Source organism: Chelonoidis abingdonii, chromosome 7, assembly GCF_003597395.2.
Source record: "Chelonoidis abingdonii isolate Lonesome George chromosome 7, CheloAbing_2.0, whole genome shotgun sequence".
Taxonomy (NCBI): Eukaryota; Metazoa; Chordata; order Testudines; family Testudinidae; genus Chelonoidis; species Chelonoidis abingdonii.
In genome coordinates, this window is record NC_133775.1 from 53236620 (window position 1) to 53264194 (window position 27575).

At 42.6% G+C, this 27575-nt stretch overlaps 1 protein-coding gene across 2 annotated transcripts in view; it reads right to left on the bottom strand.

The window, feature by feature from the left end:
• The window catches only part of PLA2G4A (phospholipase A2 group IVA), a 127286-nt gene that overhangs the window by 89483 nt on the left and 10228 nt on the right, over window positions 1-27575 (bottom strand). The window contains exons 2-3 of one of the 2 annotated variants that reach the window (XM_032783433.2): window positions 18913-19071; window positions 12667-12748 (exon numbers count right to left, since the gene is read on the bottom strand). In XM_032783433.2, the coding sequence (XP_032639324.1) occupies window positions 12667-12748; window positions 18913-18945 (115 nt within the window). In that variant the 5' untranslated portion in view covers window positions 18946-19071. Of the gene's footprint in view, window positions 1-12666; window positions 12749-18912; window positions 19072-27575 lie in introns of those variants that run through there. The other variant, XM_075067862.1, reaches the window with a different exon arrangement.

A 27575-nucleotide genomic window follows, 5' to 3' on the forward strand; every position in this document is an offset into this window, starting at 1 on the left:
CCTTTTATGTACTGGTAAGTTTTAATAAAGGATTTTTTGATTTTAAAAACAGTTTTTATTATTGCAGAAAGGAAACATACTGTACCCCAAGGGAAAACGGCACTGCAAATCATTGTATACCACTGCACTTAACTCTGTGCAAGGCACCAACATTACTGGTTGGCTTCAGCCTCAATTGGCTCATTAAGGCACCCTAATCCTTGAAGGCCTGTGCTGGCCTCTCAAGTAGCCTCTGCTGCTCTTTGGGGCTGTTACAAATTCAGTCCTAGGCGTTGAACCTCGGAGGTCCTCGTCACTGAATTTCAGCCCTTCCCTTCACAAATATTATGGAGGATACAGCACCAGCTACCGCGGGGGATTGCTTGCTTCCCCCAGGTCTAAGCTTCCATAAGAACACCTCCAGTGCCCTTTTTAATGGCCAAAAGCACACTCCACAGTCCGTTCTTGCACCGGCTCATCCTGTGTTGAACCGTTTCCTTGCTCTGTCAAGCTTCCCTGTATACTGTGGTTCATAGCCAAGGCATTTACGGGTAAGCGGGTCTCAAGGATCACATGGGCATTTCGACGTCCCTTACTGTGATCTTCCGGTCTGCGGAAAAAGTCCGGCCTGCAGTTCCTGAACAACTGTTCCGAAAGATGCGTGCATCATGCACCTTCCAGGCCATCCTGTGTAAATGTCAGTGAAACGCCCACGGTGATCACAAGTGCCTGGGAAGAACCATAGAGAAATACCCTTCCAATTAATGTACTCGGATGCCAGGTGGCGTTGTGCCAGAATAGCACTTGCGTCCCTCTATCACCCCTCCACAGTTAGGGAAACCAATTTGTGCAAAGCCATCCAGAATGTCCTGCACATTCCCAGAGTCACGTTCTTCTTAGCAGGATGCGATTAATGGCCCTGCAAACTTGCTCAACACGATTCCAACGGTCGACTTTCCACTCCAAACTGTGTTCGCGACGATCGGTAGCTGTCTGGAGTTGCCATCTTCCAGACTGCCATAGCACACCGCTTCTCACTGCAAGGAAGTCTCCATCTTGTGTCCTTGCGCCGAGCAGGGTTGGGGCGAGCTCAGCACACAGTCCCATGAAAGTGGCTTTTCTCATCCGAAGTTCTGCAGGCCACTGCTCATCATCCTAGACTTGCAGGACGATGTGATCCCATCACTCAGTCTTGTTTCCCGACCCAAAGCTTGGCGTTCCACGGTGCTGAGCACGTCGTTACTGCCACAGCAATTTAGTGTCACGCGCGTCAGGCGAATCTATATCATCGCGGACTCCTCACTGTCACTTTGGAGCTGAAGGAATAGCTCAACTGCCAAACATGATGTGCTGGTGACATTCATCGCAAAGTCCTCAGCAGCTCGGGCTCCATTTCTAACAGAAATTGCGCTGCAGACTCACAATGGCACCAAACTGCTGGGATGTGTAGCGATGCACCACGGGGCATTGGGACAGGAAGCGGAACGACCTGCACCCTTCCGTCTCCTTCCCACAACCCACAGCGCCAAAATGGGACGAGGTGCTCTGTGGGATAGCTGCCCACAATGCACCACTCCCAACAGCACTGCAACTGCTGCAAATGTGGCCACACTGCAGCGCTGGTAGCTGTCAGTGTGGCCACACTGCAGCGCTGTCCCTACACAGCTGTACAAACACAGCTGTAACTCCCAGCGCTGCACATTACCAAGTGTAGCCATATCCACAAATATACCTACAGTGGAGTACCCATAGGAACACTACTGGAAGAAGAAAATACTGATGTAAATTATGCAATAGCAATCAAAAGCATAGATCTGTTATTTCTTGGGGAAACTGAGACCAAAAACTTATTACAAACTATTTCACATCTATCACAGTAATATATGATTTTGTTTGTATTTCAAAATGTGAAAGTTGCCAAATTTCATAGACAATTAAGAAAAACTTTAATCCAGTGGAAAAGTAATAATGATCTGAAGATTTCAATTTGAAAATATAGTTTAAAAGAGAAACATTATTAGGAAATGGTTCAAGGGTCAAATACTGTTAATCTAAAATAGCTTCATCACTGCAGCAGCAATAAGTGCATAACATATTAAAGATGCAGTATTGTCTTGGAATTGTTCTGAGTCTCTTTTATACAATACATTAACCAGCCTGTCTGAAAGAGCAACCAAATGGTTTTCAAGAGAAACAATGTAGAACAGTTCATTCATATTTTTCCTGCAGGGTTACTTTTCTGAAATAGTTATCTTTCTTCTATAGGAAGGTTCCTCTTGTGAATAAGGCATCAGACTATTCTTAACTTTGCCACAGGCTTCTTGCTTTACTTTAGGCAAGTGATTTAATCTCTCTGTAGTTAATTGATGCCATTCATAACTTGAGGCTAACTATACCTACTAAAGCTTAACTCATTAACGATTGTTAAACATGTTGAAGTGCAAAACATTAACGGCCATCAGTCTAAAGACTAAAAAACAACATGTGATAAATCAAGACAAATATAAACAAAATTAGCTATCTGCTGAAGGACAAGAAGTTTTCCAGGTTTGGGAAATACAGTTGATCAAGAGGCTTTATTTATGATTTTCCCCCAATAAATTTTGGGTGTGGTATTTTTTGAGAGGAGAAATCAAAACTGTATCGAGGCTATAACGCCAAATTTATATACATTGCTGCTGTCTCCCCACATGAAAATACATTCAATACATACTCCTATTTAGAATCTTTATTTTTCCCAAGACACTAAGAGTTGGGGCAGAAATCCACCAATACACCTATGGGTATTCTTTTGACTTTAAACATAATGATATGAAGATATTGTCATCTGGAACCAAGTGATTTGACAGGATTCAACAGTCTGACTCCAGTCATGGGGACCAGTATGGGTGGAAGTTGTTGCCATGGAAGAAACCCACAAGCTCTCTGCCACCAAAGAAACCCCAAATCACCAGCATGACCTCACAAGTGTGTGGCTCTGGTCAGTGCAGGGGAAATAGCAAGGGCACACAAATTATGCCAATTCAACACGTTCCCACTGCAATCTGTTGACAGGTGGATATTAAAGCCAACTTTTCGAAATAAAAACCCTAAGGGAGATCATGTAAGGGAATTCACATAGAGGTTAATTGTCCTGAACCACAGTGGCTAGACAGTGCTAGTAGGCTCCCCCTGTGTTGGCCACATTAGGTATGTCTACACTGCAATAAAACACCTGCGCCTGGCTCATGTCAGCTGACTCTGGCTGTTTGGGGCTTGGGCTCTGGGCCTATAAAATTGCACTGTAGACATTTGCAATCAGGCTGGAGCCTGGGCTCTGGGATCCCAGGAAGGGAAGGTTGGCATTAAAGAAGGTAACTGGGTGGAGAGGGGGCACTACAAGTGATTAGTGCAGGCATTGTACCATCTTTGCTCAGATTGGTGAAGGATTACTCACACAAATAGTTCCATAAAGGTCAATGGGACTACTCATATGAGTAAACACTCAGTAGTCTGAATAAGTGTTGCACAGTCTAGCCCAAAGGAAACAGACTCCCTAGCTCTCATGACTCTCGTACACACAACACTAGCTGAAGTCAGTTAGGGTTGTCAGCCCTCTATCTTTAGGATTCTTTTGCCAGAGTATTGATTTTACTAATGCACTTTGTACAAATATTTCTCCCTGTAGAGATGTTGCTGTGGGTTAACTGAGTTTTTTCCCCATCAGAATGAAACCAGCAGTCAGAGGGATAATGTAGCACACATCCTATTTATTTTCAGAAGCTGCTCTCTGACCTGAATTGGTCTCCCTTCTGCCAAATATGACATGCTGCAAACCACTGATAGAGAGATACACAAGAGGCTTCAGCTGGGATGAAAAAAATCAACTTTTCACCAACATTTATTTTAAATAATCACTCTTGCCTCCATTTTTCTTCTTTGTCTAAATGTAAAGGCAGAAAATAGCAGTTTTGCCATCAAAAGATGTTTGTCAAGGGAAACGGCAATTTTTTTCTGGATCTTTTTCATACTCTTTTCAATGCAACATGCCCTTTTCAATTCAACAAGAGTAGCTTCCCAGCTACTCTTGCAACAAGTGATAGGCCAAGAAAGTGGTGATCAGAATTGGATCTTGATGAGGGATAGGCAGGAGTTTGGCTTTGTACCCAAATCATGGATAGGTTTGGAGTTGACAGAACTGAAATCTCATGAGTTGTTCTCAATCATATTATTCATTAATTATATTATAGTACTGCCTAGAGGCAAACTATTGGACCATTTCCATGGGATTTCCTTTACATCTAGACCCAAATACCTCTTCAAAATTCAGGTTCTGCTTCAGGTCAATACAGTAAGAGCATGTTCTCTTTCTAAACCACTTGCTGATTATTTAAATTAAAAAAAAAACCGCACATTTCCTTAGAAAGGCAAAGTAGTTTGTGAAACAGCTTGTGATCCTTCTGATAGAAGTCATCAATGTAAGATGAAAATTTGATTGCAAATAAAAGTTGCAAATAAATTCACTCTCAGCTTAAGAAAGATTACCGATTATTAAAAGATAAGTCATCCAGCTAATTCACTTTGGCACCTCAATACATAATTTTGAATGCCAGGTAAATGTAAGAAGCATAATTTCTACCTTCCACTTCTGCCATGTCAAAATCTGGAAAGGGAAAATCTTACTGGAAAAGAATCACAGCCTGAAGGAACAGAAATAGACACTGCAGGCTCCCCTTTTGTAGGAAGGCCAAAGAGGTTGCAAACCATATGACCTACAGAAAGCTTAGGAGCTGAAAAATTTAAAATCCTAACCAAGCACTGCAGATGCTGAGATATTCTGTGCAGAAAGCTGTCCCTCCACATGTCTCTCAGCCTGTCCAGTAATTTGACTCTGAGGTCACTCATAGTTTGGCTGTGTAGATTGGTTGCATCCTGACTTCCACTAATGGCAACACACCTCTTCATGCAGAATGGTGTTGTGGACACAGGGGACATCCCAGCAATCAATGCATGGAAAAGGAGTAGAGGTAGCCAGGTTTCCTCTTTCACACCTCTTGCACATTTTTCCTGTTTATTTTCTGAATTTGTTCTCCTTGCCAAACTATAGGTATAGCCTAAGAGCTTATGTGTTGCTACAGGTCAGTTATGTGATGCAGTTGTGAAAAAGGATAATATCATTCTGGAGTCTATTAACAGGTGTGTCATATGTAAGACACAGGAGGCAACTGGCCCATTCTACTTGGCACTCGTTAACCTCAACTGTTGTAGTGTGTCTAGTCCACTTTAGCAGAGATATGGACAAATTGGAAAGAGTCCAGAGAAGAGCAATACAAATTTTAAAAGGTTAAGAAAATGTGACCTATGAAGACAGGTTAAAAAAACTGAGCATTCTTGAGAAAAGAAGACTGAGAGGAGACCTGATAGCAGTCTTCAAATATATTAAGGGCTGTTATAAAGAGGACAGTGATCACTTGTTCTCCATGTCCACTGAAGGTAGGACAAGTAGCAATGGGCTTAATCCGTAGCAAGGGACATTTAGGTTAGATAGTGGGAAAGCTTTCTAACTATAAGGATAGCTAAGCACTGGTATAGACTTCCAATGGAGGTTGTGGAATCCCCATAATTAGAGATTTTTAAGAACAAGTTGGACAAGCATCTGTCAGGGATGGTCTAGTTTCACTTGGTTCTGTCTCAGCGCAGGGGACTGGACTTTTGACTTCTCATGGTCCCTTCCAGCCCTATACTTCAATGATTCTATAAGTTCACTGTATGCCACCAGTCAAACAGTTCAGTGCGTGAGGACCACTGATAAATGTTTGTTCAGTAAAGATGCCTACAGAAAACACCAATTCAAAGCTGTAGGATGTGTTAGTTAGTGCACAAATAACTGCTAAAAAGTCCCCCCTGGCTCTGTAAACCCAAAACTGAAAGCAAACATGGCTCATGAGATACTAATTCTTATAACAAGACCTAGGACGGAGGGACAATCTCTCTGTTGAGAATCATTCTGTGTGAACAGAAGGGAACAACTCGGTGCAGGACAGAGAGCACACTTATTATATACATAATAAGAGCCAATGCCGTTCAAGAAATGAGCTGCTATATTCTGCACTAGGTGAAGTAATCTTAAACATAGCCCCAAGCCCAGCACATTTCATTAAGCTAGTTTGGAGATCACAAAAGTGTAGATCACTGTGGCAAAATATCCACTGGGAAAATAGGTCACTACCTCCAAGCCAACTGTAGGTGGAAAAAGGCACCAGGTGCCACAGTTCTCACCTGACAATCCAGGGGTAGTTCTGTTTACGACCCCAAGACTGAGACTTGACCTGGCAAAGGTCAGACATATCACAGCCCCTATCAATTCCTGTAGATGCATAATCATACTATGAGCATCTTCCCAGTCTTATATGGTCTGAGAACTAACCAGAGCTGTCAGAACTATTCCCTAACTTCAGTCAATTCCTTGGAAAGCACAGATACCACTGTAAAATGAGATCTAAGTGTTATGCACACATTGGTGACACTAGTAACCTAAACATGTCAGCCACCCATACATTTTGGGCAGCTTGGAGGACAAGCTGAAGCTCTGAAGAACCCAGGATGCAACAGTCCTTGGGAAGGAGAGTAAATACTCATTACCACACTTTGGGACCTCTCGAAGAGGAAGGAACACACCACGATGGGACATCCTGTAGGTGATTCAACACAGCCCCAATGCAATGGCATCAACAGATGCCAAAAGATCCAACAAAACCAGCAGAGACATTTTGCCTTCCTCTACCATCACAAGGAGATTGTGGCATGGCAACAATATTGTCTCCACACTACACCCATGCCTGAACCAGGCTAGCAAGGATGAAAGATGTTCATGAAGTAAAGATGTGCCTGGTATTGCTCAAACAGCCTCTTCTCAACAACCTACACCAACTGTTGAAGTTGACACCAAGTGTTAGTTCCTTGAGCTGAGGTGTATTTAAGTGTGGCTTCCATCATTCCTTCACATAGGAAGTATTAACACTTCTTTTTAATAACACGAAAGAGACCGCCCCATAGCTTTATCAGTCATGAGAGGCAAAGATCCAAATCTCAGATACTCAAGCACAGCTCCATAAATACATACAAATACATGAGTTCATACAAAAAAACAGAGCCAAAGTTCAAGCAGAGAAAATGGTACATTTCTAATCTTCTGCACTGACACTCCTGCATGATGCCAGGCAGACCAGCCCTTATCCTGCTCCATCTGTTCATCAAAGTAGACAGAAAACTCCTTGTGAAAAAAAAATGGAACTCTATAAAATGGCTAAACTAACTCCAACTGTACACTATGCTTACACAAATCTAACAAAAACTGACCAGAAACACAGTACTTTAGTCTATGACAAACAACAGAAACAAAAGCTTTCTACCTGAAACATTGCTTCAACCATAAATCTGACTGCAGGCTTAATATTGCCACCAATAATAATAATACTGAAGAAAAATTCAGAAACATCTTCAAGGGCTTCTTTCAGCTCTTACACCCATTAACCTAGGTTTTCAGAACAGTTATCTCATGCTTTATTGCAAGAATGATCAGATGCCACTCAGACAGCTCTGCAGTGTGATCCTCTACTCACCTCTTTTTTACAGAGACACCATGCAAGGAAAATATATGCAATGCTCCACCATTATTTAAATGCTGTTCATTTTATACAAGCTATTAACAGTGCAGCTCTTGTGCTCCTGGCATAATTGCTAATACAACCCTCAGCTAGTAATGAGTGGGTGTCCTTGGTTAAGAAGTAGGGCACAATAGCTTCCAGGTTGCTACATGTCATGAAACATTTAAACTAAGCTTCACATGCAAGAGATGTAGAACAGGTGACACACCAGATTACTAATAAGAGACTGACATGGATCAAGGTTACAAAAGCGTGGATCATGGCAGATGGCAGTACACATTGATTCTTGTGGCTGCTGTAAAGTAGCGAAGCCTAGAAATAATTCTCAATCCTCCCCCTCTCCACCCCCATTCACTCACACACACACACTTCTTATTTCAAAGAGTTTCTCAAACAATAGTGTGGAAGAGCCACATCTGAACATTTGCTCGAAGCTTTCCTAATCAACTTTTAAAAAAAGTGTCAGTGTGTATGAACTTCCCTATACCCCAGGGCACATTACTGTGGAGGAAGAATAGGAAAGTATACTGCACACTTAATTGTTTCTGTAGGCTGAGCTCACAGCAGACACCAGAGACTCTCTGCAACCTCCATTCACACACACCCCCATAAGCTCCCTGTGTGCAACCCTCTTTAATGCCTGTGACATTCTATCGCTTGGGGGAGGTCCTGGAACCCCATATTCCTCATTTTTTATATAATCCTGATCTTACATATAAAGCATGCCTTGTAATGTATCAAGGGAAAGTTTATGATCTGCTGAAAGTCATTTCTCTATCCATATTATATATATAATTAATGCATATGAAGTTATGAGAATTGTGTTGTATGGTGGTCACTAAAACATGCTGTAAGTTAGGGAATCAACCAGATATTAGTTTACCAGAGGCAACAGCAAGGAAAGTAAACCAACACTCGGGAGGGATATCAATCAATCCATCAACAACCATTGTCCAGCAAGGTAGCTCCAATGTAATGACTCACCTGCATGAGTCCACATCAGGGGAATTGCTCAACCTTGCTGGGAGACTCAGCATTGCCCCAGACATGCCTGGACGTGTGTTTTCCAAGCACATGGACTGAGGGTATAAAACAGAGTAGCCATATGGTTGGTCCCTTCTCCTGCCCCCATCTACGCTGTAAGCAGCTAAAACACTGAGAAGAAGACAAGACTCCAACAGAGGAGATTGGACCATTTTTCAAGGGTGAAATACGTATAATAAGGACTGCAATATCCAGTGGGGTGAGAAAAACTGCTTCATCTAGTTGTTGCCCAATCTAACAGTGTTGAGAGTTTAGACTGCATGCTTATATTTTATTTCTTTTGGTAACTAACTCTGACTTTTTGCCTACCGTTTAATATCACTTAAAACAGTGGTGGGCAACCTGCGACCCGTCAGGGTAATTCACTGGTGGGCCACAAGATAGTTTGTTTACGTTGACTGTCCACAGGCACAGCCACTTGCAGCTCCCAGTGGCAGTGGTTTGCCACTCCTGACCAATGGGAGCTGCAGGAAATGGCGCAGGCCACAGGGACATGCTGGTTGCCACTTCCCACAGCTCCCATTAGCCGGGAACGGCAAACCGCAGTTACTAGGAGCTGCGGGCCGCCATGCCTGCGGACAGTCAATGTAAACAGTCTTGGAGCCCACCAGCAGATTACCTTGACGGGCCACGTGCCGCCCATGGGCCACAGGTTGCCCACCACTGACTTAAAAATCTACCTTTTACAGTCAATAAATTTGTTTATTGTTTATCTTTACCAGTGAGTTTGTATGAAGCGTGGGACAAATCTGCTCAAGTTTGACAAAGGCTGGTTTATGTCCATTTAATGAACTGATTAATAAATCTATATTGCTCGTCTTGAGCAGTGCAAGACGGTATATTCCTGGGGTACAGTGCTGGGAGCTGGGGGGATTTGACTCTGGTGCCTTTCTCTGTGTGATTCATGAGTGGCTCTGAGAGTATTCATGTAATCTAGCTGAGTATGGGGCTCCACATGCTGTTGTGCTGAGTGATAAAAGCGCCTGGAGGCTTTTGCTGCTGGTCACTAGCAAAGCATTGTGATAGACAGCCCAGGCTGGAGAGAGTTCAGGGGGCACAGCGGTCCCACAGTTCCAGGCTTCACCCCAGAGGGATCCTATCACACCCTCTATTCCCCCTCTCCCACCCCACCCCATGATCCCACATTCTCCCCCATTCCAGGGGCTGTGTGCACCCCCATTTCCCACAGTCCCTTCCATGGCCCTCCTATCCCCCTCTTCCCCTCATACCAAGATACCCCACTCTCCCACCTGCCAGAGACATTGTGTGCCCCCCATTCCTCCCCATGCCAGGGAATCTATATGCCTTCCCGTTCCCTCTTCCCTCCCATGCCAGAGGTCACCCACTTACCCTCCCCAAGCCAAGGACTTTGTGAACCCCTCTATTCCTCCCTATGTTTGGGTCCCCTATTCTCTCCTCCATACCAAGGGCTCAGGGTGCACCCCCATCATTCCCCATCCCCCCACCATTCTTATTCTCTTATTTCTTTGTTCTTTTTTTCCTATTTCAGGGTGTCAGCAGTTTTAAACTGTATTGGCAGAATTGCCAGAGGGGAGATGGGAAGTGGTCTTATACTGGAATCTCTTAATGGCTTCTATCATCCTGTCCTTTCATCTATAGACAATTACAGAGGTGGCTGAAGATGATTGGTCTGCTAAACAGATGTCATATGTCCCAGGTATTTCCCCCTTTTTTCATCAACATCAATAGGATTCTGATCACTGATGCCTAGCACATTCCCTGAAAATTGGGGATTAGTCAGATGGAGCATTCAAAAGGTGGCATTAGAGACAAATATCCAAACAGAGAAATACTGTTGAGTGGAATGCAAGGCCCGACAAGGTCAGCCAATTTAAGGAGCCCAATCAACCTGAAATGTAGTCATCTTCAAAAAGTTAGATGTGTTTGGGGCCTAACACCAGGGGCCCAAATCCTCATGTGGTGCTGCTACCACAGAACAAATAATAAATGTTAATAAGTTGTAGGTACTACACTGGAATCTGAGTGGTTTATCAATCACTTTTTCCTACTGTTTTGCAACTGTCCCTTGTTATAGTGTGAAAGACCCACACATACTGGAGAGACTGACTGAATATACAGGGAAAACAGTGAAACAAAATGCTGTTGACTGGAGGGAGGGAGGTGAAAAAAGTAAAAGTAAATGAGAAATGGTGGCAGATATTTACTCTCTAATTCCTTTCAGTTATTGTGATCTTAAGTGTCACTTATAACAACAGTGCATAAAACATTGTCAGGAAGACTCCAAATGCAGAGGGACTGCCAAGGTTCCACTGCACAAGGAGACAGACTGAAGAGACGCCTTGCACTAGCTCCAATATAACATGAGGGGGATTTACTGGCGTGTGCGGGGGAAGAGACAGCTGCTATAATGAAACCCCCCTGCAGAGGAGCAACCCAGGGACCACAGTCATTCCTGTAGTCCAGAGGTGGGAAAACTACAGCCCACAGGCCACATCTGGCCTGGGGGACCCTCCTGCCTGGGTCCAGGAGGCTAGCCCCCAGCCCCTCCCCTAGTATCCCTCCTCCCCTGCAGCCTCACCTCACTCGCTCCACTGCTGGTGCAATGCTCTGGGCGGCAAAGCTGCGAGTTCCTAGGGCAATGCAGCTGCAGAGCCTGGCCTGATCCAGTGCTCTGTGCTGCGTGGTCCTGGTGGCGACGGCGTGGCTAGCTCCAGCTGGGTGGTGCGGCTGTAGCACCGCCAGCCACCAGTGCTACAGGCAGCGCAGTAAAGGGGCAGAGAGCAGGGTGAGTTGGATAGAGGTCAGGGGAGTTCAGACTGGTGGTGGTCAGGAGGTAGGGGTGTGGATAGGGGTTGGTGTGGTTGGAGGGGGAAACAGGGGGTTGAATGGGGGCAGGGGTCCTGGGCAGAGGCAATCAGGAAGGAGGGGAGTTGGATGGGGTGTCAGGGGGAAGTCAGGGGCAGGGATCTGGGGGCAGTCAGGGGACAGGGAGAAGGGGTGGTTGGATGGGGCAGGGGCGCTCAGGAATGAGAGGTGGGATTGGATGGGGCGGCAGGGGTCCAGAAGCAGTCAGGGGACAGGGAGCGGGTGTGTGTGGATGGGGCAGGGGTCCCAGAGGGCCCGTCAGGGAACAAGGGGGGTTGGATGGGGCAGGAGTCCGGGTGGGGGGACAGATAGGAGCTGGGAGCCAGGCCACGACCCCCTCCCCTAACCGGTCCTCCATACAAATTACAAAACCCAATGCAGCCCTCGGGCCAAAAAGTTTGCCTGTCCCTGCTATACTTTGAAGGCTGCAGTATCAGTCCAAGCAGTGACCCCTGTGGTGATCTTCAGGGGACAGCAAGTGAAGGGAGAAATGACCTGATAATAGCACAGTCATAGCCAAAGAAGCAAAAAACATGAGAAGCTGACACCCTTTTTTGGAATAAGCTGATATTTTCTTAAAACTGCTGATGTTTTTCATAGGTCATCCTTCCTAGTGACTTCCTGTTCTACAACTGTGCCTGTAGAAATACAGGCACAGAGTAAGCAGCAATAATGTTGCTGCCATAGATATTCTTCAGAGTGAAAGCTGCTTTATTGCTCTGTGCTGAATCAGCAGGGTTTTGGGTTTTTCTCTCTCTCTCTCTTTTTTTTTTTTAATTTTTTTTAGGTCTTTCACCAAACCGCAACCTTTTGAAGACACAACCACCCCCACTTTCCTTACACTGAGAACTCACTTCCGACTCAACCTCTGACTTATTCTAGGCGCTACTAGCAGCATACAACTCATTCATTCATCTTTTTTTGGGTCAAATGTGGGAGAAGTGGCAAAAGTGCCATGTGAACTAATATGAGTGAACAATGACAAAGCAAATATGTTTAAACAGCAATTCCTGGGTATTAGCAAAACTAGAGAGAAAGCATCAATGGTACTGCTAATACATGACAAGCTTAGAACACTCCCACACTGTGAGAAGAAACAACTGAATAGGTGAGCAACGAAGACTGGTGAATCAATAACAGTGATACTCACGCATATCACCAAAAGCCCCTTTTGTAACATTTGTGGCTTTCAATACTGTCACAGTTAATTTGTGCGAATACTGGTGTTCCACCTGGAAATCAAATGGCATGTGGTTAAACAGGAAATAAAATTCCAAAAACAGAAATAAATTGTCAAAAAATAGCTTTCATTTGTCCAAGCAGCAGCAAAAAGAAAAATCCCCTATTCACAATGTAAGAGAAATGCATACAGGAAAGAACATCATACAGTTGAGCTGCACCCTTTAATTTCTTGTACCTTTACTGAAAGTTAAGACAATGCATTATATGTAGCCTGATGTTCCTTCAGCCACTCCTACACAACAGGTTTTTCCTCCCATGCTTTTTTTTTAAATTTTAGTTTCAATGAATAACATTCCTTCTCTCCAAGCTTGGTACCTGCTATGTGGCATTTAATTAGTCAACGACAGTTTATCAAGAAGTGAAAAGCTATTTTGCAAGATGTATTATTTTAGTTTGTGTTTTTAACTGCCTTTCATCAATAAAAATGATACAATTATACCTAAATAATGTTGCTGAATATATATGTATATTGTGCGTATACTGTATGCCTATAGTTATGCATAGCGTGTATATGTCCAGTATGTATCAAAATTCAGAGCGTAAATAGACCCTAGTAGAGTAACAGTGAAGAGTGAACACAAAAGTTCACCAATTCAGTTATGCTCCCAGAAGTTAGAATCTCATGCAATCTCAGGGACTTCCTGTTTTCTATCAGATTCTGAAACTTCAAGAGAAACCTCACTTATGGTACGTCAGCACTCCCAATGCCATAGTGCCTGAATGGAACCAGGAAGTCTAGAGACATGAAAATAGGAGGAAAAAAGCAACAGCCTTAATTTTGCTGAACCTCAAAATCTGGTTCAGGTCTCTTCTTATTTCAATCATCTAGCCCTCCAATTTGCCCAGCACTGTTATATTGTGGCACTCAAAGCTCGTTCCATATTTTATGTCACTGTGTATGACAATGTAGAGAACATAGAATGCATGGCTCCTGACCTAAATAATTTATGGCCCATATACATGACATATGGGCAACAAAGCACAGGTCTGGGAGTTGGGAGACCTAAGTTCTGTTCCTGGCTCTGTCATGGACTCCAGTGTGATCTCATATAAATCACTTACATATGCCTGTGACTTAGCTTTCCCTCTGAAAACAGGAATAATGATACGTAGCCATCTTTGTGAGGTGCATTGAGCACTACTGATGAAACAATGTATACTGCATTATTATTTCACATTTATATGGTAGTAGTGTTTAAAGACCACAACAAGGCTGGGCCCCATTGTGCTAGGCACTATACAAACGTACGATAAATGACAGTCCCTGTAAGCGCTATCATTAATTCTCTGCATTGATTTCTCAAGACAGTGACTTTCAGATGGCATAGCTGACTAGCAAGCAACTAAGTAACCGTGAGTCAGGGAGAACAGACAAAAACTCAGTAGCCAATCTCAACACATGCTCCTCCTAGCGGTCAGCAGTATGAAGTTTTGCACAGCATATTGCCACACCATAATGACAAAACAAAATGAGAGAGCATTCACAGTGACTCCAGGAGTATGTCTTCACTACAGAGTTAGCCCAGGGGGTCAGCACCCAGGTTTCAGCAGCCAAGTTAGCCTAGCCTAGGCGCGAGAAGCCACACCGCAAAGCCATCCCCAAATTACTGTGTTCTCACCAGTGCTGCACTCCTCCATGTGTCTCACTAGGGCTTCTGAGGCATAACCCATAGTTCTTTTGCAGCAATAAGCTGAGCTGCCCTATGATTCCTTGACAATGGATTGTGGAAAAACTTGTCTGTCCTTCTGGGCACACAGAGAATTGTGGAGGGCATTGAAGGATCAGCAGCACTTGAATGATTTAACCAATGCCCTCACTGCAAAGTGAGGTTACCAGCGCGAGTGAAAGCAAAACCCAGGTTCTAACCCATACCTCCCGCCACGCCAGCGAGCCCAGATTGAAAGTAATGCCAAACTCAGATGACTGGGGGAGGGGAAAAGCAAAGAGGGTTGGTGCAACACTCACGTAAGAGCTTAGGCTAACTCTGTGGTGAAGACATACCCTAGAAGTTTTAGCATGCCCAGTGCTTTTTGCCTCTCAGGCACCAAGGCTTAAAAGAAAAAAAAAACATAACTTCTTCTTGTCATTTTGAAATTTACAGTTTATCGAGCAGTTTTACAAGATAGTTGGAGAAGGACAGGGAAAAAAAACTTCTTTCATTGCTGCCTCTCAGTTTTTGTTGCTTCTTGATGATACTTTACAACACAGTTAATTAATATATTCTACCTCCACAGGACTCAGGTCTGCTGAACAACATCTGTTTTACAATGTGGTGTTTCTTTATGGATGCGCTTTTAAAGATAGGGTTATAATTAAAAGCAGCAGCCCACAATACAAAAACCCACCCACAGATCTCCACTGCTAGAGAAATTTGTCTTTTTGGAGGCCATTACACTAGAGAGCCAAACACCCAGGAGCAGAGAGGAAGGATGGACATTGAAAGTCAATGGGACTTTGTCTCCAACATGCTTAAGTCATTTCTGAAAATGGAACTTAACTATATAAGTCACTTAGGCCTTGCAACACTGAGCAAAGCAACTTCTAAATACCTCTAAAAACCTGGGCCTTAAACACTGAGGATAAAGTTATCAAAAGCCATTAAGAAATTTAGAAGCCTGATTCCCATGTTCAAAAGTGACATTTTTGAAGATGGGATTTAGTCTCCTAAATTACTTAGGGAGGGGTTGACACTTACACCTCAATTCCTCTTTCTCCTGCAAATCTAACTAAACCTCTCCAGTGGAAAAGCAGGGAGGAAATCACTCAACCATACAGGCCACCTGGATGGATTATATGAGTCACAGGAATTTCTGCCAGGAATATTCTCCTTCTAATGGCTCAATCCACTCTGTTGTAACGTCTGAGGCCTTGTTCTTTGGCTAAACAGTAGCAGCCATATTAGGAGAGACAGCAGCCATAAGCTAAAAGCAGGAAGTCACATCCTCACATTCTATCTAAATTACATTTAAACAATGTAATATCAGGTTGTTAAGAAGGAGACCTTGTCCTAATGGCACCCACTATCACCAGATAAAGAAACAGATCTTAAGGTGGCTAAAGAAAACTTAGTTAGACTCAAACTTCACTGGAGTCCAAAAGGAAGTTTGTTGGGAACCAGCTCCAGGACACAACCCCAAAGATCAAAGCTGCCAGATCTCAATACTCTGCTAAGACACCACGCAGAAACTGGAGTCCCCCAGATGGACCTGGTCCTGATTTTCCATCAAGAAAAGTTCATCTGTCTTATTGGGAGTGGTGAGCACTGTATGTGTAGTGTGTGAATTATTTTTGTGGTGATTGTTAATTAATAGAGGTTATGTAGTATATTACTATGCAAGGCTCTTTCACTGGTAAAAGACCCCATAAACCCGCAAAAGATTAAGCCTTAAGTCCACAGGGAAAGGGTGTTTGCTCTGAGTCCACAGGGAAAGGTGTTTGCCCGGAGCCCACAGAGTAGTAGAGCCCAGAGGGATAAAGTTAGGTGCTTTCCACCTGGAGCCCTAGGAACTGGGAAAGTATAGGTGTTCCTAAATTAAGAGGGTTACGCCTTGAGCCCTAGGAACTGGGTAAAGGTGGGTGCCCTTGAGTGTGTGAGTAACATACAAGCATAGACTTGTCATGAGTACACTCACAGCCATCTCTTTATATCTCATTTCCCCCCGCCGCCCCAGACACACACTCCTCTCCCTTTCTTGCAACCCCTAGCTTACCCTTTCCTGTCTCTTTCTTAATGTCTTCCTGTCCTCAGTAAAAACTCTCTAGTTAACTTACTTCCTCTTTCTTACATATGAGGCAAGTAAGCGACAATTATTCACTATTCCCTTTTTTAAAAAACTAGTTTGATTACATTTCACTTTACTACCATTATCCTGGGAATCAGAATAGTGCACTCAAGTTTCATTCAAACTTTTCTGTAAAGTGAACTGGTTTTGAATAAGAATCTTCTGTGCCTGTTGAGAAATTCAGAAGGTTTCATATTTTTTTAAAGGTGCCTAATACCATTCATGCATGGGATGCTGAGTCACATAATTTAATCTGAAGACAAGATGTAACTGTGCACAAAACATACATCAAACCGTTCTGACTTGCATCAATTGTATAACATTTTTACTTCCTTGGTACCAAATAGAAAATTTAAGCAGATAATTGGGCTAGGGAGGAAAGGGATTGTTTCGTTTAAATAACTTTTGTAAAGTACATTTCCTTCTTTTAAAGGGACACTGTAAACTTCAAAAAAAAAATTCACACTCGAGGCTGTACATATTTTACCTATTATTCTTTCAATCAACACCTAAACATCAATATAACTGGAGAAAGGTTACAGGGAGGAAAATTATTTCTCTAATTTCTGTGCTTCTAACAGAGCAGTGAGTTTCACTAACTTCCTGTAAACTCAATAACTCACTCAGTCGATTTCCTCTTCTATTTATGTGAGGCTTTCATGAAAAAGAAAAGGGACATTTAAAAACTAGGAAAAGATCACTCCAAAGTTCAGGATTTTGATTATGCTTTTCTGTGAAATTTCACTTTTCAACCAAAAAGTCATGAAAATTATGTCTCATTTTAACTTATTTATTGACAATGAACTATGGTTCAACAGGAGAGGAGAAATTTAACTATACTTTGTTTTAAAAACTGCACTTTCCCATTATATTTCTGTCCCACAGCAGCAGTCCTACCAAACTTCTCTGAGCAGCTAAATGAAATATAAGCTAAAGCCCTGATTTCAATAAAGTTCTAAAGCATGTGCTTAATTTTAAGCACCTGAGTAATGCCACTGACCTCAAGGAGCTACTCAGATACTTTAAATTAGGCATGTTTTGTTTTGTTGCGAATATCTCAAACAGCTGCATCACAGATATTTGAGCAGGTTTGACATTCCATCCAGGAGAGGACCGCGATACACATACATACTAGCCATCAGACTACAAACAGCGATCTTCAGAGTTGGCAGGCCATTTTAAACTCTATAAATAATGCTGCCTGCAAACCTGAGACTGGCATCACAACAGCCTTCACAAAGCTTCAGCGTGAATAAAACAAGTGCTTGACATCTGTTGGCTGCAGACTCATTTAAAGGATGTGACTATAGGGGGAGAAACCACATAGCTGATAAGTGATCATTTCAAGGAAACATGTACTGTATTTTAGCAACTCAGAAGTTCAACATTATGACAAGTATATTGGTAACTACCTCTGAACACATATTGCTTTTCCTGCTGTAATAGGTTTCCCAAACAGTTACGAACAATATGTGATATTATGAACACATCCTGCTTACGTTAGTGATTCCAGTTCATATGGGATTTGTGATTCCATTGTTCAATATGCAAAGTTTTAGTTATTTATAGACTAAGTTTGTAGGCGAAGTTGGAGGATTCGGTAAGGGCCTTCCCTTGACTTCAGTAGACTTTGGTTCAGGTGTTAAATTATTTTCAATTTATCATGCCAGTCAAGATTGCGAGAAAAATCACTTTTAAGAGAAAGTTAAACACATTTGATGTTGCATTTGTAGAAAATTGGTGAGCTCTTCTGCTCTCAGCTCTATCTGATAATCAATTAATGAGAATATTAATAGGAGGAAATATAAGTGTCAAATTATCAAAGCACCACATGACCGAACTGTTTATGAGTCTTGAATCCAAAAACCATTGAAATTATGATAATTTACAATTAGTATCTAAGGTAATATTTGAAAAGTGCATATGTGACGTAGGAGCATAAGTTCTATTTTCAAAGGTGAGGTAGGTGCAGAGGCTCCAGCTAGCCACCTGAGCTTGGACCCACCCAACCCCTGAGCTCAGGTAGCTAGCCCGAGCCTTCACTGGTGTTGCAATGTCCATACTGCTATTTTTAGCATGCTAGCTCAACCCAAGCTAGTGCTAGTCTGTCTACCCAGGCTGTGAGGCTCACCTCCAGCTGCAGTATTGACATACCCTTGGGAACTTTTGAAAATTTTACAAAGGCATCAATAATATCTATCAAATTTCATTTTAAATAAAATTCTTCTAAATCTAGTCTTAATTCACCCAAACTTATACTGAGAGTCTTTCAAGTTTCATGATGATACTAACATTATACGGTTATTGATAGTAACTGCTTGCAGAAGATGATGCACAATACAACATGCATAGGAAAGTCAAATGTACTCACTGTAATGTGTTGAAATGGATCTATACAAGACATTTTTGGTTCAGATCTTATATGCAGGTATCACAATCAAAGATTTTGTTCTTTATGGATCCAATTTCACAACGGACAGACTTCAAAGTGTTTCCAAAGTGGACTGTAATACCACAGCTCCTTTCATCACTGCATAATGAACAAAGACCCATGGTTAAAAATAACATTTTCCTTCTAAAACATATTTTCTAATATAGCAGACCTTGGCTGAAAAGGGTTCCCAAAATTCAGACTTTAAATGATGATCTGAATTTTGAGATAAGCTGAGGAGATAAAGATTTCAACCCAGTATAACCTTGATTAGCCACGTTTCTCATTTGATTCCACCCACCTCAATGCAAGTGAATGCTTTGCTCAGCTGCTTTTATCCAGAACGTCATGTATAAAAGTGTTTCTCATGTCCTCGCAGCCTTACAGATTAATGAAACAGTACAGTACAATTAGAAGTATCAGTTATGTACGTTCATATACATATATGAAGTATAAATGTTATTTAAGACAGAGTTCAATCATTTATCTAACAGTTTTCTTAATGTTCTAATGCAAATTCTCAGTAGCTACTGTGTGTACATTTGGTTCCTTGCTAGAGGCCAGTTTTTGCCTTAGGCAGGTGCACGAGTGTGTGTGAAAAAGGACATATGCAGGCCTTTCCTCTGCACAAGGGGAAATGCCAGGCTGTGTCCTGCATGCACACTAGAAGGTACAATTTGCCCCAAAAAGGGCAGAGCAAAGTTGGCCATTCAATGAGATGGTGAAGCATGCACACTGCCCTGGTGGTTCTGGATGCTCCATGAGGCATCGTGCCTCCTGAAGGAGACAGGGACAGAAAAGGCAGGCAGTAGGGAGGAGCTGAAGAGCTAGCTTAGGAGGTAGCCAGCAGGACAATTGAATTCTGCAATTCTTTGAAGGTAATAAGTGGTTCCCATCAAGCCATTTTAATGCCTCTACCACCACCTTTGCTTCTGGCAAGCTTCAGCTCAAATCACACATTCTCAAGGTCTTATATAAACAACATCTAAGAAGAAATAACCAAAAATTAATGGATCACTGCAACTATTCAGCAGCTGCCTTGGATGGCACAATATTGCTCCTTTCAAGATTTCCATTGCAACTATGAACTAGCAGCAACTGTTTTAATTGCAATTAGTGCAGAGCTCTACTCAAGTCAATAGGATGTCAATTGGGGCCATACAACCCTCCCTTCCCACCCACCCCCAAAATATTCTTTATACACAAGCACTAAGCCAAACAAAAAGAAGCCACAGTAATATTAATTTAGGAATTGCCATAGTTAGAGATTGTCAAAAGCCCTGAAGAATAAGAGTTTATATCCCTTCCAAAACTCTTGGTACATACTTTATTACTTACTGTAAGAATTTTGGACATTTTTGTTGTTTATATAAATGTTAAATCCCTTCTTTATTCCTGTTAAACTCAATAACTTGTTGCAACAAGTTCTGCAATGCATTGTGTGAAAAATTAAGGCCATTGGAATCAGAAAGACAGGGGTTAATGTAATTTCATTCGTATTTTTAATGCCGAGGCAGCTCAATCCCTGGGAGAGAGGAAAGAATAATCTCTCTCTATAACTGAGAGGAAATATCTATTCATACTTAGTTTAATTCTAAGACCCCCAATGAACAAATACATCTTTTCATATTCTTATTTTAATATGGACTAAACTAACTGCAATAGAAAGATCATTCAATTCATTTTTTTCATTCAGATCAGTCAAATTTGTCACTGTCACACAAGTAGGCAAAATTAACTGAAGTAGCACTCACCTACATCAGCAACACGCGTGACCCAGTGTTTCTGTTTATGAGTTTGTTTATTTTTCCCTTGGGTCCTACCGAAAAGGAGCAGTAAAACACTCCGCTATCTTTTTAAATTAAGCCTCACTAAATTAGTTATTAAGGAAATGTTGTGAATTTCAAAGGAGCTCAGGAAGAGCATAAAATAAAGGGTATTCAATAACTGTAACCAAAAGGAAGTTTAGGAGCTATAAAACAGGGAACTTGCGGCCTCCTGAGACAACAGCCAACTACCAACGAGTTAAGATGGGTCAGCAAAAAAGACTCTACCAAAGTGAGGAAATTGGAATCAGGAAGCTGCTATACGTTTGAGATTTAAGAGAAGATTTGCAAAGGCACAGGCACCCATCTCCCATTAACTTTCAATGAAAGCCAGGCACCTGTCCTTTATGCCTTTGAAAATCTCCCCATAACAATTCAGTCAAAAGCCTGATCTACATTTGAAAGTTATACTGGAGTTACTAAGTTGATTCAGAGTGTAATTTTTTACCAATACAATCATTCCAGTACCAACTTTAGTATGGGCACAGTTGTAATGGTATAAAGGTATCTTATACTGGTATGGCTAGTCCCATTTGCCTACAGGAAAAGCTATATTAAAGGTGGAGCTGGTAGCACCATCTATTATTAGGGTTGGCTTACACTTCCCATTATAAGACCCTGTTTTCAATTATTTATAATTTGGCCAAACTTTAACTGTTTGGGGTGAAATTTTCCATGCTGAGTGTCTGCCCCAGGCTGACTTGTTTTAGAAAATGTCTGCCAAAACTGTTCAGTCATTTCCGAGAACGACGCTAGGAAACAATATATAGTTTTGCCCGTGGTCAAAACTTGTGGCAAACTTTTCCTTGAAAATCTCTAGTGCCCTCATGCTTTGGAGCAGGACTTTGAAGGTTGGAAGGGGATCACCTTTATCCCAGGGATGTGCTTTTTGCTGTCCCCATGAAAATCCACTCAAATTTGGCTGATATAAGCCTTTGAAAAACTGCTGTTTTCACATGCTCAATACATCCAATCTTCCTCTCTGATGGACCGCAACCTTATTGTGGTGGAGAGGCTTGTGTGGGCTAAAGACCCTCAGAGCTACATCATCTGGAACTTTCAGGTGCCTGGTAGGGTCCCCCTTGGTGAGCAGGTCTGAGGTGAAGCTCCTGATTAACCACGATCCAAATTTCACAAGACCCAATGGTGGATCAGGCGTATATAGAAGACCCTGTAGTACTCTGCGGCTGTGAAGGCAAATGAGGGCTACTGCAGGATGGAGACCCCAGTTGTCTTGAATCTCCTTGCCACTGGGTCAAGGTTTTCCTCCTGTCAAGTCTCGTGTGGTCACCGCCTGCACACCGGTTTCCCCACATTAAAAGATTTCACGTGCAGGCCTGTGCCAAAGGGCTCACATCCTCACAAAGCCCGGCAGTGATGGACGAGTGGCAATGAAGACAAGAGCAGTGATCTCTGGGAGTTTCTAGTCACATCTCTGCATGCAGGCAGCAGCAGCCGTGTGACAGTCATCTGCTTGAATGAGACAGAAGTGCATTTCAGCAACAGTGACTGTGACTGAGCAGGCCGTTTTAGGATCCCCTCTGCTCACCCCAAATGGGGAAGGGGCTAGAAAAGGTGCTGTAAACATAGGCTGTCTCACACTCTTCCGATTGGATGGCCGCATCCAGTGGGATCACTTAACTCCACGGCAGAAACATGAGATATAAGACAATGAATTTCGCCACCTGGAATGTCCCAGCCCTTATGGGCTCTCAGCACAGTGAATGCCCAGAAAGAAGAACTGCCATAATTGCCAGAGAGCTGGCAAGACTTAACATTGACATTGAAGTTCTTAGTGAGACAAACCAGGCTGATGAGGGCCCATTAAAAGCGGATGGAGGTAGCTATACCTTCTTTTCAAAAGGAAAGCCACCTGAAAAGAGACGCATTCACGGGATTGGCTTTGCCATCAAAAATAAAATCATCAATCAGCTTTTGGAGCTTCCCATGGGGATCAACGAGCGTCTCATAACCCTTCAACTCAAGCTCAGCAACAACTAATATGCCCTGGCCATCAGCATATACACCCCAACACTTGATGAGGAGGAAGACGAGGAACAGTTTTATAGCACTCTTGATGAAGTCCTCACAGCCATACTTAAGGTAGATAAACTTATCTTCCTGGGACATTTCAATGCCAGAGTCGGATGGGACTTCCAACTCTGGAGCGGCAAAATAGGCAAAAAAGGGGTAGATAATGTAAACTCCAATGGTATTCTTCTCCTCAGCAAATGTGTGGAGCATGACCTGATCATGACAAATACCATCTTTAGGCAGAGTAACAAATTTAAGACCACCTGGCAACATCCTCTGTCCAAACACTGGCACCTTCTTGACTATGTTATAGTCAGAGTTCAAGATTACACCAATGTCTCTATAACAAGAGCCATGAGAGGTATAGATCACTGTTGGACAGAACACTGATTAGTAAGATCAGTCATGTATCTGCAGCTCACTCCACCACACTGTAAACACCCAAAGACTACGAGAAATCAATATGACATCAAAGCACTTCAGGACCAAGCCAGCTGCGAGATGTTCCAGCAATACCTGTCTGAGAAACTCTCTAACTTGCATGTTAATGTCATTGACATTCAAGAGCACTGGGATCAACTTAAAAATACCATTCACAGGGCATGTGCTGAAACTATAGGATATTCCACTCATCAGCACCAAGACCAGTTTGAAGAAAACAATGAGGAAATCCTAGCATTAATTCAGCAGAAAAGAACTGAATTCTGTAACTGGCAAAACTGGCAAAATGATTCCTCAAAGCAACGAAAACATGAAGCTTATCACCAGCTCAAAGCTGAAGTCTAAAGGAGACTACGTGACATCAAAAATAAGGGGTGTCAAGAGAAGGCCTCTGAGATCCAGAATTTCATAGACCAGGATGATATAAGAAGTTCTTTCAAGCAACAAAAGCTATATATGGGCCAAGCTCCAAAGGCCCAACCCCTTTATGTTCCCAGGATGGCTCCACCCTTCTCAAGGACAATGCAGCCATTAAGCAATGCTAGAAGGAACAGTTTGAGAGCCTATTAAATCGCCCAGTGTCTTTGAAGACATCAACAAGTCTATTTCACAAGGCATGGCGTTGAAACACCTTGCTGATCCCTCACCTTCTCAGGAAGTCGGCTTGTCATCACCCAGATAAAAAATCACAGGGCACCAGGCCCAGATGGCATCCCAGCTGAGGTTTTTAAAGCTAGAGGAACACTGCTCCAGAATAAACTTTACCAACTTCTCAACAGAATCTGGACCTGTGAAGAAATTCCACCTGACTTTTAGAATACCAACATTGTTACAATATTCAAGAAAGGGGGCAAATCTTTGTGCAGGAACTACAGAGGTATTGCTCTCCTCTCCATCACAGGGAAGATCCTTGCCCAGATCCTACCCAACCGCCTTCTCCCCCTTGCAGAATCACACTGAATCACAATGTGGCTTCAGACCATCCCGAGGCACAACTGACGTAATCTTTCTGGCATGACAGATTCAGGAGAAGTGCAGAGAGCAATAACAGGAACTGTTCATGGCGTTCATCAATCTAATCAAGGCCTTTGACTCTTATCAATCGTGATGCCCTATGAGAGATGCTGTGTAGGTTTGGCTGTCCTCAGAAATTCATTTCCATCATCAGACTATTCCATGATGGGATGACTGCCACCATTCTGTGCAACAGCTCAGAGACCCAACCATTCATCATTCGCATTGGCATAAAGCAGGGCTATGTCACTGCTCGAACACTCTTCTCCATTTACCATGCTATGATCCTGATTCTCATCTGTGACTGCCTCCCCTGATGGAATTGGGATTGAGTATCGTATGTATGGCAAACTCCTCAATTTCCAATGTCTCCAAACAAAATCTAAGATCACAAGAATTGTCATCACGGACCTTCAGTATGCAGATGACTGCATCACTCTCACACACTTCGCAGCCGACCTGCAAAGTACCCTAAATCTTTTTGCAGATGCCTATCGCAGCTTCTGTCTCTCTCTCAACATTGCAAAAACCAAGGTACTCTACCAGCTCTCACCTGCACAAACTACTCTTCATACTCCATAAATTACCATCAGTGGAGAACCTCTGGAAAATGTGGACTATTTTCCAACTGTGGCAGCCACCCCTCCTAAACAGCCAGCACTGACACAGAAATTGAATACAGGATCTGCTACGCCACCACATCCTTTGGAAGACTACTCAAATGAATCCTCAATGATAGGGATCTACAAATAGGTACCAAGATCTTAGTTTACAAGGCAGTTGTCATCCCCACCCTTCTCTACGGGCATGAGACCTGGGTAACCTATAGACATCTCAAGCGGCTGTAGTGGTTCCAGCAGTGCTGTCTCAGGAGGATTCTCAAGATCCGCTGGGAAGACTGACGCACTAACATCAGTGTTCTCTCTGCAGCCAATATTAGCAGTGTAGAAGTGCAGGTCATGAAACACCAACTCCGCTGGGCTGGTCAGTGTTTACGTATACCTGACACTCCCTTCCTGCCCTTCCTGACACAAGTACTCTTCTCTCAGTTAAGTCAGGGGAGAAGGGCTCACAGAGGGCAGTGGAAGGGCTTCAAAGACATACTGAAAGTACACCTTAAAAAGGGAGGCATTAACCCAACAAAGTGGGAGGACTCGACGCAGAACAGAACACAGTGGAGCCACACCATACACCAAGCCACAACTCACTTTGAAGAAAACAGATGTGTTCATGAGACAGAGAAGCAACAAAGGAGGAAAGAAAGGGCACAACAGTCCAGCCAACAACTATGTCTCCTCCAAGTTTACACCTGTCATTTCTGTAGGAAAATCTGCAGGGCATAAATTGGGCTCTTCAGCCACTTAAAAATCCACCAATGAACCCCTTTGGCAGACATCAGCCTCACATTGAGGGATAGCCGAAGACATTCTCTCTTACTAAGACCTCACCAATATGTTTTATACAAACTACACAGAGAGAGAGAGAAAGCTAAAAATAAATTAAGGCCGCGAAGTCGAGCGCTCAAAAGTTAAGAAATGCCAGAATTAAGGTTTCCTGTGCAGCTTAAATTGAGCGGTGCTGTGCAATGCATTATGATCCAGACTTTAATTACATGATCACATACTATTTTTCCTCACAAGATTCCTGCCTCAGTACACAGCACTGACTCAAAGTTTCAGTCAACCTCTGTTTTTGACAGACTGCTGCCAAAAGAAACAGCAGATGTAATACTACCATGATCTAAAGTTGTTATGATAGTACCATCTACTTTAGAGAAAAGTAATTTCAAGTTCACCTACACTGAATTTGTGAATTCCTGTATTTGAATGATCATTAAAATTGCTATTATATTCATCTGTATGACACACTACATGAAGGGATATGTGCTTAGATTTGAAATTAAATTAATTAAGTTTAGCAAACTGATTAATCATAGAATCATAGGACTGGAAGGGACCTTGAGAGGTCATCTAGTCCAGTCCCCTGCTCTCATGGCAGGACTAAGTATTATCTAAAACAATCCCTGACAGTGTCTAACCTGCTTTTAAAAATCTCCAGTGATGGAGATTCCATAACCTCCCTAGGCAATTTATTCCAGCACTTACCCACCCTGATGGGAAGTTTTTCCTAATGTCTAGTTTAAACCACCCTTGCTGGAATTTAAGCCCACTGCTTCTTGTCCTACCCTCAGAGGTTAACAACAACAATTTTTCTCCCTCCTCCTTGTAACAACCTTTTATGTACTTGAAAATTGTTATCATGTTCCCTCTCAGTCTTCTCTTTTCCAGACTAAAAAAATCCAATTCAATCTTCCCTCATAGGTCAGGGACTTTTCATTATTTTTGTTGCTCTTCTCTGGACTTTCTCCAATTTGTCCACATCTTTCCTGAAATGTGGCACCCAGAACTGAACACAATACTCCAGTTGAGGCCTAATCAGCCTGGAGTAGAGCGGAAGAATTACTTCTCGTGTCTTGCTTAAAACACTCTTGCTAATACATCCAAGAATGATTGCTTTTTTTGCAATAGCGTTACACTGTTGACACATATTTGGCTTGTGGTCCACTATAACTCCCAGATCCCTTTCCACAGTACTCCTTCCTAGGCAGTCATTTCCCATTTTGTATGTGTGCAACTGATTTTTCCTTCCTAAGTGGAGTACTTTGCATTTGTCCTTATTGAATTTCATCCTGGTGGTCATTCTTTACTGTTTTATTGGTATTAATAAAGTAGATCTTATTTTATTAGTCACATTGAATATTGTCTTGAAGGATCATAAGTTAGTTTGATAATTTAACGCAGAAGAACAGTCTTCTGATCGACACTATATTCATTTGCATATCAAATATACTGTTGCCACGGCATGGGCTTCTTAACATCAGGTTCCCAATTCCAATTCAGCCGAGGTCAGTGGAAGGTAAAAAAAAATTTATCTGATGACTATATGGGGATTTATGTGAAAAGCATAACAAATGACACTAGTGCATCTAGTTACCAATGCCCACCCTATATTACTTCTATGGAAAAAGTGAGGATTTTCAAGCTCAGTGGCTAAGTCCAGCTTCTTTCATGACGTTCAAGGACACCATGCTACTCTTACTCATATTGAGCTGTAGCTTACTCTGCAGTTAGCCCCACTGACAAAAATGATCTCAGAAAATGAATAAGGTGCAACTCGGTGTGAGTGTGGCTGGCAGAATCCAGCCTTAAGTTTATAAGAAAATTGTAAAAAATCAATCCTCTTTTTCATCCCAGGTCTGTACCAGCTTGTTTTTGTTTTTCAAAGACA